Raw genomic sequence first — 13,402 nt, 5'->3', positions numbered from 1 at the left:
GCAGCTGCTTCCAGGGGCCCGAGGGGATGTTGTGTCCCTGCTCCCTGGGTCACCCCAGATGGGTCTGGCACTGTGGGACCTCCGTGCTCTCCACCAGCCCCTTCACAAGGCTCGGCCTCACCACTTGGGTTATTTTCCTCTCCTTTTCCATTCCCTCCCCAGCCTTCTTGGCTGAGGCTGCTGCACTGGGGCGTGGGAGTGGCTCCCACATCCCCATGGAGTGGAACAAAGCCCTGGGCCTGGCAGGAATCTCCAAGACACCCCCACAGTGAGGTGTGGCCAGCCACAGCCCGGACAGAGGACACAGGATCACGAGGAGCAGCAGGAGGCCACTGGCACCTTTTGAGGGGCAATTTGTTCACACACAGGGAAGTTGGGATGGAAATAGCTGAGTGTGGCCCTCAGCACCACATTTCCAAGGCTGTGGGATGTAATTGCCTCTTCCCACTCAAAATGTACCTTAGAATCTCAGGATCATGGAATATCCTGAGTTGGAAGGGATCCACAAGAATCATCAAGTCCAGCTTCAGGCTCTGCATAGGACAATCCCAAAATCCCACCTTGGCAGGGCACGATGCTCCTGGGCCGAGCTCTGCTTTATAAAACCCTGAGCTCAGAGCCACATCCACCAGGAGCAGTCACCGCTCTGCTGGAAGGTGCTGAACACCCAGATCCACCTGGGAAGGTGATCCCAAAGCTGCCGCCAGGTCTGTCGCTGCTGGATCACACACCCCTGGAAGTTTGGAATGGTTTTCTTTTCTTCTACAAAAGAACAATCAAGGTCAGTTCTATTTAAATGAGCCTTTCACTGGCCTGAAGATGAAATCAGGCCCCAAACTCATTCCAAATTATGCTGGGCTCACAAGGAATTGCCTGGGCTGGCTGAAACCCAGGCAGGATTAATTCCTGAGGTGTCACAGCCTCCAGCATCCCACTCCCCTTGGCCCCACTCCTCTCAGTGGCAAGAACAGATCCCACAGACCCGGGGCTGCCCTCAGGACATGCTTAAACCTCGGCCTGAAGGTGCTGAAAAATTCCTGGAGTGTTTAAAACCGAGTGAGGCCCCGGGGGCAGCGACCTCGCCAAGGCCTGGAAACCATCCCTGGGCTCCGGGTGGCGCTTCTCCGCCAACGCCAGGGCTGGTGATGCTTCCACCCCACAAACATCCCCCTTCCCTCCCTCCCAAACAACATCCACGGGAGAGTTTGGCTGGGAATGCGGCGCTTTAATCTCCTGGAAGCCTTTGACAACCTGTCTCGTCCTGGCTTTTAGCTGCGTGAGAGCTGCTCGTTAATGGAGCATTAACCTTGGAGAGCTGCTGCAATTACTCCAACACTAATTCTGACAGTTTTTGGTGTATCTGTTTGTTCTTTTGACAGGCAAAAGGAATTTCTTTTTAAAAGCTGTTTGATACATTTGAGACCTTCTGTCCACATTTCCCTTTTTTTTTTAATCTGCTGGAGATGGGAAGGTGGGGGGGACGTGCGGAGGGGGAGACGCCGCCTTCCCGCGACACCTTGTTCAGGCACCAGTCGGGATATTTCCCCCCTCTCAACCCCTTCCCACCCCTGCTTTAAGTCACAGAAGCGTTTGGTCTCTCCTGACCTCATTAGGGTAATTAGGAAACCTTTTGAAGCTGGGAGAATGGCTCTGAGCGGTGGGAAAGGAGGAGAGCAAAGAGGCTCTGAAGGAGCACGAGGATGGAGAAAGGGGGAGAAAAACATCTTCAGCTGCGAGGAGGTGACCTGCAGCTCTGCTCCCCTGGAAAGCTCCTTAAATTGCCTCTTTTAAGAGGATGGAAATCCAAGTCCTGGTTATCCCACAAGACCTGGGCAGCCAGGGAGCAGGAAAGGAAAAGGGTGGTGGGGCAGGCGCGGGCTGAGCTGAGGATTCCACTTCCATCTCTGATCCATCACCGCTTCCCCGGGTGCCCTTTGGCAAATCAGCTCTTGCTGTGCCTTAATCCTTCCTTCATTTGAAAAAACCATTCCCTACATGTTATTTTCTAGGTGGGAAACACAGGCTTTGGAGGGAAAGGGCTCCCTCTGACTGTGCAGCTCCCAGGAAACCAGGCTGCTCCTGGGGACTTCTCCTCCTGGCAATCATCCACTCTGGCAGTGGTGCCAACCAACACCTTGATGTGAAGTCTGATAAAGCCGCATCCCACTTCAGATGGAGGGAGAAGGTGATTTTGGTTTGAACTCAGCTGCTTTCCAAACCCACCTGAGCCACCAGGTAACTCCTGGGTGACGGGAGTGGGAACCTTCCTAAGAACGCCCAGCCCTCTCTTCCTCTAATAAATGTGGGAAGCATTTTTCCTGCACTCATCCGAGCCAGTTGAGAAGCCCAAATGACGACTGTGGCGAAGCTAAAGTTATCACAGGGATAAAACCTCCAGTTCTAAAGCAAAAACGCGCTACCGCAGCCCTTTGCTACCAATCACAAAGGGCACAAACCCGATGCCTCTCTGTATTCTGCAGAAAGAGGAGTTTGATGTGAGAGAAAAGCAGATTAAAATAACACTGGCAAGAAAAAGGATCAAAATACACCAATATACCCCGGCACGAGTGAGTCTGAGCCACCGCGCCCAAGGTCCCGCTGTGCCTCCGGCGCACACAGAGATGGAAGCACTGCCACGATCCTGCTCGGCTGCTTTGAGGGTCCCCTTTGTAAGATGAGGCTCCCCAGCCATCCCTCCAGGAGAACATCCCATCAGGAGCTGCTCCTCCAGGGTGGCCTTGGAAGCAGAGCCGGACCAGCCCTGCGCTGCCAGCCTGGGTTTCAGCGATGTCACGGAACACTGGAATGGTTTGGGTGGGAAGGGACCTTAAAAATCATCCAGTTCCACCCCCCTGCCATGGGCAGGGACACCTTCCACTATCCCAGGGTGCTCCAAGCCCCATCCAACCTGGCCTTGGACACTTCCAGGGATGGGGCAGCCACAGCTTCTCTGGGCAACCCGTGCCAGGGCCTCACCACCTCCCAAGGAGGAATTTCTTCCTTTTATCCAGTCTAAATCAGCCTTTTTTGGTTTAAAACCATCACTCCTTGTCCTACTGCAACAGGCCCTGCCACACATCACCCGGATTTGGACTTGGTGATCCGTGGGATGTCCTGGAGAAGCACCTGGGGGCTGCAGGTGGAGCAACCCCCCCAGAGCCTCAATCCCCTCAGCTGTTGCTCACGGCGTTAATGCCCATCAGTTTTTCCCTGTCAGGAACAGCCTTTCTGCAGGAGCGGGGGTGGCTGGGCTCAGCTCAGGCTGAACAATGAAATAATTGGGATTATTTAAAGTACATGAGGTTTTATTATTTTAAAGAGCGAGAGTAATTAACCACCAGAACGTAACAGCAGCGTAGTGGGGCGGAGTGAACACTCCATGGAGGGGCTGGAGCCTCTCCAGGGAAACCTTCTGCCTTCACCTTACACGGAGCAGGACAAACCTCCTGATGCTCTGCTTGAGAGTGACCCCAGAACAGGCTCTTCTGGCTGCAAACCCGCAAATCTCCACACCCCCACTTCCAGGCTCCAGTTACCTGGTGGATGGAAGCATTTTGAGGATGCCCAGGTGCTGCCAACAGCAATCCCTGGAGATTCCAGCATGGCAGGAGGGAATCACCAGCACTGGGAGACGCTTCCAGTGGGAGGGGGGTGAGAGGGTTGCCCACACATCAGTTCAGGGCCGTTTCAGTTCCATTTCCCAGCACTGGATGTGACATCACAAACCTCTTCACACCCAGGAACCACAACGACTGGGAACAGGGTGACCACAGAATCCCACGATGGTCTGGATGGGAAGGGAACTCCCAATCATCTTGTTCCATCCCTGGTGAGCTGCTCTAACACATCACCCCCCATTCCCCACATGCCACTTTAATTAACACAGGTGGTAATTGCCTGCAAATGCCTCTCCATGGGCAGGGGCTCTCCAAGGCCTGCTGAAGCAGGATCTGTTCAGATCCACATCGATCCCACAGCCCATGGAAGTGCTTCCAGCAAATCAGACCTAAAATCCCCCTTCGCTGGCGATTCCAGCCCACAGGTGCATGGAAGTTCCATCCCCCCAAGAGGTATCCCTGGACATGAGCTTCAGCTCGTGACTTTGATCCAGCACCGTGAGAAGCAAATGTGGGATTGTAACATCCAAGACATTGTCTCCAATTTAATTTTTGGGCTCTTTCCCCCCCGCTGCATTTGCACATTCAGGAGCACAGAGCCCCTTTCATGTTTACTCATCCTTAGATTGCAAAAATTGTCGTGTGAATTCCTTCTCCAATTAGCTCTGGTACTCAAAAATAAAATATTGTTCCGTTGCCAGCACAGTTCTGATCATTCCTGTCCTTTATACTTTTATTCCCCAGAGTCACTTGAAAAGCAGACGCTCCTTCCTCCTCCCCTGCAAAGCCCCCTTGGAAAATTTTTAAAACAAGAAAACAACCAGCGATTCTAAAGGAAAGGCTTTGGTGGCTGAAGTGCCAGTTCCATTCACCTTTCCATGATGGAAGGGAAAAAAAAATAAAGATCAGAAGGAGGATTTAGACAAAAAGCCAACTAAGTAAAGGTAATTTCTGATATAGGAGAATCTGCTCGTCGTGTGGAGGCGCTTTGTTGAGTGGAACAGAAGAGACATCACACACTCTGCAGCGGGTGTTCAAACATTCCCAGCTTCCTTCCCCATGTGCCACCCGATTCCACACCAACCCAGAGACACATTTTGGAGTGCCAGTGTCCATGGAATGAAGGTGAGGAAGACCACCCAGCCCCTGCCCGTGACGAGCCCCAGAGGGACACGGGCACAGGAGAATTGTGAGTGCAGCTGAAAACGTTTATGGGGAAATTCCAAGAGCCACCCACAGTCACCCCAAAGCACCCAGAGTAACCCAGTGAGTGTATGAGCAATAAATGGGACAAAACCCATGGCATTTTTTTCCTGACCATGCTCATCTCCTCACCCATCCAATGGGACCAAGAGCCCGGTGCGTTCACAGGGACAATCCCCGGCTTAGTGACCCATGGAGATAATCCCAGGATAGTTTGGATTGGAAGGACCTTAAAGCTCATTCAGTTCCGCCCCCTGCCATGGGCAGGGACACCTTCCACTATCCCAGGTTGTTCCAAACCCCATTCAAGCTGGTCTTGGTTAATGCCACCTATTAAAACCAAGGTTCATTTGATACTGGAGGAATCCAGTGACAAAGAACTCTGAAATCCATGAATGGAGCATCCTTTACCCATTCTATTTTTTTCTCTTTTCCCTGCTTGGCGGGGCTGGAGGGACTTGGACCATCTCTTCTCCCATAGAGTGACCAGAAAAATCACACACAGACTGCTATCACACACAAAAACACTAAAAAAAACCCTAAAAAACCTCAACTTTAGACACCAAGCTTCATTAAAACCAGGGGACAGAGAGCAGGAAAAGAGCTCTGTGTGTCGGCAGCGCTCCCTCCCCGGGCTGTGCCGCAGAGGTGATTTTGCACTCCACGGAGCACAGCGCGAGGAGCTGCAGCAGCAAACAGGCTCTGGAATCAAAAGAGCTCCCCGGCACTCCACCAGCCCCGCAGCTCCCATTCCAGGCAAGGAAATTTGCATCCAAAGCATCAAGAGCACTTTACCTCGAGTTTAAAATAAATTCCGAGCAGATCCATGCCGCCAGCTTGTGTTTGTGACTGGAATCCCAGCCAGCACCAGCCGGAGCCTGTCCCCAGTGAGAGCTCGGGAAGAGGGGATGGCACAGAGCAGGGAACAGGGATGGGGGAAGGACAGCACAGCTGCAGCTGGTCCAGCACCACAGGCCACGGCAATTAGTGCTAATTGGGGTAACAGCCCCCTGAGCCTGAAAAGGAACAAGCACTTGGTTCGCATCCTGTGGTAGCTCCCAGCACTGCACACAGACAGAGCGTGAAAGCACAGAATCATGGAATTGTTTTAGGTTGGAAAAGACCCCCATGGTCACGAAGTCCAACCATTCCCCCAGCCCTGCCAAGGCCATCATCAAACCATGTCCCCAGGTGCCACATCCAGGGGTTTTTTTGAACGCTTCCGGGGATGGTGACTCCATCGCTGCCCTGGGCAGCCTGTGCCAGGCTGGATCCCTTCCTTTTGGGGAAGGAATTTTCCCTCATATCTGATCTAACCAGACAGGGTGATGCTGTCCTGCCCGTGCTGCTGCACGGGGAGTGCTCTCTGTTAGTTCATTAGCACTGCAGTTAATTTGGCCCAGGAAAGCCAGGGTGCCCCCAGGGCGATGCTGTGCCAGGGCTGGGTGTTCACTCTGTGCCGGAGCCGGTAGCTTCACTCCATCAAACCAGGGCATCCCGAAACCTCGTCAGGCCCAGAATCATAAAAATCCTTCCCAAACAAGTACTGACAGGACCAGGTGAAATCCAGCTGAGGTGGAGCCGGGGCAAGACCTGAGAGAGACACTCCCTGAGAGAGACACTCCCTGAGAGAGACCCTCCCCAGCCCAACAGCTCCCCAGGAGCCGCCCCAAAACCTGCTGCTCCCCCACCCCGACTCCAAGAGAGACACAGCCCCCAAAGGGCACTTCCAGCTCATCCCAGACAGCTGCTGGAGGAAGGAGATTTGCGCCAGGATTTATTTGCAGCTTCCCCAGGTGCCGGCAGTGCCCCGGCAGCCGCAAGTCTGGTCTGTGAGTGCCACCTACAGGGATCCCCTGCGCCCCAGCTCCTGGTGTGCCCCGACCCCGCTGCCCCCCCAGAACTCCAACAACAACGAGGGTAAATCGTGGAGTAAACAAAACTCTCTCCCCTCCTCGGCTGCTCCAGGACGGGAGCAGCCAGGACAAGGGGACACAGACAGGGTGGCAGAGGGGGACAGGGGGAACGCGGCTTCTGTTTTCTCAGTGCCACTGATCCACGCAACCGGAATGAGAAGGATGAGAAGCAGATATGAGAGTCGGGGAACGCCCTTGGTTTTGTTCTGGAACAAATTCCTTGCAGGGAGGAGCCGGGACATTCCCATTTCAGCCTGGAGGAGACTCAGGGGAGACTCCAGAGGCGCAGCTCAGATCTCTGCTCTCTGGGACCTGGGACAGGACCTGAGGGAACGGCTGGAGCTGTGTCAGGGGAGGTTTAGGGTGGAGATCAGGAAAAGCTTCTTCTCCCAGAGGGTGCTGGGCACTGCCCAGGCTCCCCAGGGAGTGGTCCCGGCCCCAAGGCTGCCAGAGCTCCAGGAGCATTTGGAAAACACTCCACAGGGATGTGACTGTTGGGGTGTCTGTGCAGGGCCAGGGGTTGGATTCGATGATCCTTGTGGGTTCCTTCCAGCTCAGGAGATTTCATGATCCAATGATCCAGGGAACAGCCTCTCCTTCCTCGCTCCCAAATAAGCCAAATGGAATTTGGCTCTGCTGCTGTGGAGAGGCTGGAACTGTCCTCACAGGGACCTTATTTGGTCTTCTGTACAAGAAAAGGGATTAATGTGGGACCAGGGAGAAAGGAGACTTCAGAAAACTGAAACCAACCCAGAGATGATTGGAGAATCATGGAGTCATGGAATGGTTTGGGTTGAAAGGGACCTTAAAGCTCACCTCATTCCACCCCCTGCCATGGGCAGGGACACCTTCCATAGACCAGGCTGCTCCAAGCTCTGTCCAACCTGGCCTTGGACACTTCCAGATGTGACACAAGGTGACCAGCAGCCCTGGGAGCACACGGAGGGACAGTGCCACTGTCCTGGGAGCGGGAGCAGGGGGAAAACCCAAAGGACTCCATAAATCCATGAACCCACCACAGCAGCCTCATCCCATGGGCTCAGCAGCCCCTGCACGCAGCAGGGAGGGATGGGTGGGCTGGAATGCTTCATTCCAGCAGTTCCCAGGTACAAGGGAGGGGATGCTGCAACAACAGGAGAACCATGGATCAATACAGGGCCGGTGGCTTTTTAAAGATAAATCAGCATTTCCAGGAGGGTGAAACACGAGCTGCTCCCTGAGGAGTTCAGACAACAATGCGCCCAAGTGCTGTTTATTGACTCCAGGGCTCCCACCACAGGCCCCTCTCCCAGCACTCCCAGTGCTGCAGATCCCATGCCAGGCACAGAACACAATGGCAGAGCTGATCTCACCCCGCTCCCATGGATCCCATTAACCCTGCAGATGGCCCAGGCGGTTTGGGCAGGTCGGTATCAGCAGCAGAGCATCCCATAAAATCTCCAAAATGACAGAGGGATTAAGTAAACTTTGGAATTTGGCTTTGGCTTAATTCAGAGCAGACTGTTGTAGTCACTCGTGACGCTCACAGGTGGTGGTGACTGTCACAGGTCGTGGTCCATCGGCTCCTTTTGGCTGGGATGAGCAGGAATCCTGCAGACCAACGGGCACACGGAGCCTGCCACCAGCACCCTGATTCATCCCGGAGAAAGAAAAGTGCAGCAGTGGCTGGTGAGGCCTCAGCCTGCCCAGGGCCAGGTACAGGCAGGTCTGGTTGCATCCCCATGTTTAGCCTGAAAAACTAAAACTGGAAAGCTACTGGAAGATCCAACTGGTGCAAAGAGACCTAAAATGAGGGTATCAAACACACGTGGAGGAACTGAAAGAGTAATGGAATGAACACCTGAACTGCTCCTTTGTGGAAATGTCACGTGAGGTGTTCAAAGCTGCTGTTATTTTTAGGATCCACCCCAAAAAAACCTGCCCTGGCCTGGCACTGATCACACTGCAGATGTGACAGCTCCAGTTGGTTCCTCCTGGAGAAATGGGATCGTACTGAGCACCCCAAGGAGTCTCAGGTCTGTGACTTGGTTTTCTCCTCTTAGAAAATGACTCAGAGCAGAGCAGGGATGCAATGTCACGGCCCACAAAGGGCAAATCCAGATGCCAACTGCTGCCAAGGGGCAGAATGGAAGTGGAAGCAGCTTTCACAGGGTCCCTGATTACAGCTCCAAGCTGTCCCCAGCCCAAACAGGACCAGAACAAGTGACAGCCCCACAAGCACCTTTGTACCCTGCACTCTTCAAAGGGGGCTGGCAGGACTCTGAAAACATGGAAGTGGCACAGAAATTCCAGGCTGGCACTTCAATTTCCTTCCCTGGTACCTACAGAGCACAGCACAGGCACCTCATTATCTGCTCCACACCTTTCCCTGCTCAAACACAAACACCTGTTCCAGCAAAACCAAATTCCAGCAGAATTATTTTCAAGGCAGGACATCAGGCTTGAGGTTCCCTCTGATCCAAATCATTTAACAATAAACAAATCCTCCACTCCTGCGAGGTGAGGAAATTTGAGAATTCCAAAGCTCACCTGTCCAACAAGAGGGGAGCCTAAGGAATGCTCAGGTTCATCACTCCAGGTAAAGGAAGGTCAAGGAATGTGTTGGTCCAACACTGAGCATGGCAGTGGATTGGGACAGCCGGGCTCATCTGGCTTCAACAGCACAAGGAACGACTCTCCAGAGGGAATCGAAGAGCCAGGGAATTACCAGCACGTGCAGCCCTGCAGGATCAAGAGATCCCTGACCATGGATCACAGAGCTCGGATCATCCCCAGGAAAGCTGCAGCCGGGTAAAGCCATCCCAGCAATTCCCACATGGAACCTCTGCCTGCTCCCAACTGCAGCAGCCACACAAGCAGAGAACACCCCAAAACAGGTGTGAAAGGGTCCAAACGACAGGAAAACAGGGCACATCCAAGCACTGTGTGCACACGGCAGCGTTATTAAAAATATATCTATATATGTAAAATCCTTCGTGCACGTGCAGACGGAGCTGCCGCGGGGGTGGGATTTCTCCAGGAAACCTCACCTGGTCCCGAAAAGACAAACGTAGCCAGGATCACACCAGGATCACAGCACTCCCTCTGCTGCCTCGGGGATCCCGGAGCAGCTGCCATTCCCCCCGGCCCCTCCCTGATCGGCACATCCCTGTCCCTTCTCCCACGTGTGCCCCCTGATCCACAGGGGATTTGCAAGCCAAAGGAAAGGAGCCAAAGACATTCCAAGGACATTCCAAATATTCACCCTAAAGGTGCCACAGGGACCTCCCTGCCCGCAGGGCAAATCCCTCGGGTTCTCCAAACAAAGGCACTACCAGCTTGGGGGGAAGTGGGATTTAAGGATGTGCTGCCAGTTTCTAAGGAAAGGAGCACTTGGCGAGCAGTTTTCACTGTTTTAGCAGCAGATCCACGCAGCAACAACCTCCTGACACATTCACCTTTGGTCCTACACAATCAGATCCCAAATACCCACTTAACAAAGGGATTGAAACTCCAGGGTCCTTGAGTGGAGATAACTCACAGCCAGGGCTGCCCTGAATCACAGTCAAGAGGGGTTGGAGTCCCCCTTTTCCAGTCATCAGCTGCTCCAAGACACTCCCTGGCTCACACCTGGCTCTTCCTCAGGTATCTCAAATCCAGAGCTTGGCAGATGTCACACAGTGTCCCTGGTGTCACAGGGGTGGGGCTGGGCAGAGTCCGGGCACTCCCATCCCCTTTTGGTGGCTCTTCTGGAGAAATATTCCTTTGGGTTGTGGCCCCTTTCATTTGTAAACACATCAGTAAACCCATGAATGACCAGGATTATCTCAGTAACTGCTAATCCTGCAAAATTTAACTCGTTTAACTCATTCCCAAAGCTGTTCTGTCTGAACTATCACCCTCCCACCCCTGTTTGTGTAACAGACACCAAGAGCTCTCCCAGCTCCTCCCAGGAGCTGATTACAGAGACACTTCCCAAAGAAGCAACCTGATCTTGCATGAAGGAAAGAGGATCAGCATGGAAAAGGAATCTGATGCTTCCAGGGCAAGGAGAGAGGGATATGAGGCACAGGGGCAGCTCTGGAGCTCAGAGCTCGGATTTCAGGTGCTGAAAATCATCCAGGAGCATCTCCCTTACCTCAGCCTCTCCCCATGCAGTGAACAGCTCCCATCTTTCCCCAGAAATGTCCCCAAGAATGCACGTGAAGAAAACAAGTTTGGTCCCCTTTCCCCTGCCCCAGCCATGGAAGGGCTCGAACTGTTAATTAAGAGTCACTGTAAGCAGATATGAAACTTGAGCACTGGAGATTCCACTGGGATTGGACCCTCCATCAGCCCGGGCAGCCGGTGCCACTGGTCATCTGGAAAAAAAAAGGAGACACCCAAAATCAGGGGGAGCCCAGGTGGAAGAAGCTGAGGTGACATTCACTGAGGTGACATTCCTCCTCAGCTTAAAACAACCTCCCCAGAAATCGAACTTGTGGGATGTAAACATGACACTGGGAAAGCAGGAATGGATGTCCCGGTGAGACTGGGAGTTTGAACTGCGATATGACTTGGAAGCAATTCCCAAACTGAAAAAAAAAAAAAACCAAACCAAAACAGGAGTTTTGCTGGGAAAGCAGGAATGGATGTCCTGATGGGACTGCGAGTTTGAACTGTGATATGAGTTGGAAACAATTCCTGAACTGAAGGAAAAAAAAAAAAAAAAACAGGAATTTTTGTTTTCCTGTCTAACATAGGGAGGCCCAGACTGGGCACAAGGGCTGCCTCTCCCAACAGCCCTGTGACCTCACAGCAGCATCCACATAACCCTGTCAGTGAGACCTTCCCGGGCAAAAAAATGAGGAAAAGCGAGACAAATCCGTGTGCCAACACAGAGACCACACACAGGCGTTTTAATTTATGCAGATCTGGTTGGAGGAGCTGTGCCAGAGCTCCCACGGCTTTGGGAAAGGAGCCTCAGCCTCTTGTGAGGAAAAGAGCAACACAGAAAACACACAAAATGCTCCCTCACCGCCTCAGGTTCCGTGTTTCAAACAGGGTGTCCTCATCACTGTCCAGGGACCCCAGCTCGATGTTCTCATCGTGGCTCGAGAGCAGCCCGTACTTCTTCCTCTGGGGCTTCTTCAACCTGAAATGAGTTTTGGGCTCGTTTCTTGGGCCCTCGGACCTGGGGCTAAGGGACAGGGAGAGCACAGTGAGTGAGCCGCTGTCCCCCCGCAGCGGGACCGGAGATGGTTTAGCGCTAATTACCTCGGGTAATTAACAGTGCTGGGGATTTACAGCAACGTTTTGCACTCGCTGCCAAGAGGATGAGCGGGGAAGCAGAGCCCCGGCTGGCAGAAGGAGGAGAGAGGAGAGGAGGGGAGGGGAGGGGGATTCAGGGAAAATGGGCACAAACCCAGGGATTAGGAGCGGGACTGGAGCAGACAAGGGACAGGGGACACCGTGACCAGCTTCGGGGGGACCCAGACACGGACCGGGACTGGCAGGGGCACGGCCATGGGGGGCAGGGACCGGGACAAGCAGGGACACTGCCCCAAGCAAGGGGGACTGGGTCCAGGACCAAGACAATCGGGGTGACATCCCAGACCAGGGGGAACCAGGACAAGAGGGGTAGATCCCCCTCTGGAACCGAGACAAGCTGGGACACAGCCCAGGACAAAGGGAACAGGGACTGGGACCAGCAGGGACACAACCCCGGGTCAGAGGCCATCAGGATTGGGACAAAACCAGGAGCGGGACCAGCAGGAACGCGGACACAGCCCCGGTCGGGCACCCATCCCCCCCCGCACTCACCGCACCGCCCGCAGCACGAAGTAGAGCCCAGCCAGCGCCGAGAGAGCGCTCAGCACATAAACTGCCCGCCTCAGCACCGGCAGCCCCAACCCCACCGACAGCCTCGGCCCGGACTCGTGCTCCGGCCCGGACTCGTGCTCCGACCCCGACTGCGTCTCGTTCCCTGCGGCCGCCCGCGGCGGCTCCGTGCTGTTCCCCGCGCTGGGGGCGGCGGCGCGGCCGAGGTGCGGGACGAGGAGGAAGAGGAGGAGGAGAAGGCGCCGCATGGCCGGGCCGGGGCAGCGGAGCGGGAGCGGCGGCCGCAGGAAGGCGGCGGGATGGTGCGCGCGGCGCAGGCACCGCCCGGGCCCCGCGGAGCCGCTCGCGGGTTCCGGGGCTGCGCCGTTCCGGGCTGGCCGTGAGCCGCTCACGGAGCCGCCGCGGGGTTCCCGACATTTTGCCCTCAGGGTCGCCGTTCTCCCCTCGCGGTCTGCGGCCACCTCGGCGGGGCCGCCGTTTCTCCGTCACTGCAACGCCCCGTTCGTCACCGACGCCATTTTCCGCTGAGGGTCATCCTTCCTCCCTCAGGGCCGCCATTGCCCTTTGAGGACTCTCATTTCTCCGTCAGAGCCGCCATTTCCCCCTCAGGGCTGTTCTTCCTCACCTAAGGCCACCATTTTCCCCCGAGGGTCATCATTTTTCCCTTAGCGTCACCGCTTCCCTCTCATAGGAGGACCTTCTCCCCCAGAGCCGCCATTTCCCCCTCAGGGTTATCCTTCCCCCCTCACGGCGGCCATTCCCGCGCCAGGGTGAACACAGCTGGAAACAGGAGCATTTTGAGCATTTCTAGAATTTCTAGCCCCCACCTTTTTCCTCTGCAGACACTTGCGGCTGACCAGGGCTCAG

At 54.7% G+C, this 13,402-nt stretch overlaps 1 protein-coding gene across 2 annotated transcripts; it reads right to left on the bottom strand.

Annotated features, from left to right (window-relative positions):
* Nucleotides 1-7,960: 7,960 nt before the first annotated feature.
* On the bottom strand, nucleotides 7,961-12,821 carry FAM174C (family with sequence similarity 174 member C). Of its 2 annotated transcripts, none has more exons than XM_039566325.1 (3): nucleotides 12,518-12,821; nucleotides 11,733-11,894; nucleotides 7,961-11,076 (listed from the first exon to the last, which is right to left on the bottom strand). In XM_039566325.1, the coding sequence occupies exons 1-3, from the start codon at nucleotides 12,781-12,783 to the stop codon at nucleotides 11,073-11,075; spliced, it is 432 nt and encodes a 143-aa protein (XP_039422259.1). In that variant the 5' UTR covers nucleotides 12,784-12,821; the 3' UTR covers nucleotides 7,961-11,072. The 2 variants fall into 2 exon arrangements, with proteins under 2 accessions (XP_039422259.1, XP_039422260.1); XM_039566326.1 differs by having other exon boundaries at nucleotides 11,733-11,849.
* Between the last annotated feature and the right edge of the window lie 581 nt (nucleotides 12,822-13,402).

Source organism: Corvus cornix, chromosome 28 (assembly GCF_000738735.6).
Source record: "Corvus cornix cornix isolate S_Up_H32 chromosome 28, ASM73873v5, whole genome shotgun sequence".
Classification (NCBI taxonomy): Eukaryota; Metazoa; Chordata; class Aves; order Passeriformes; family Corvidae; genus Corvus; species Corvus cornix.
The sequence above is the reverse complement of the archived record's forward strand: the minus strand, read 5'-3'. Positions and strand labels throughout refer to the sequence as shown.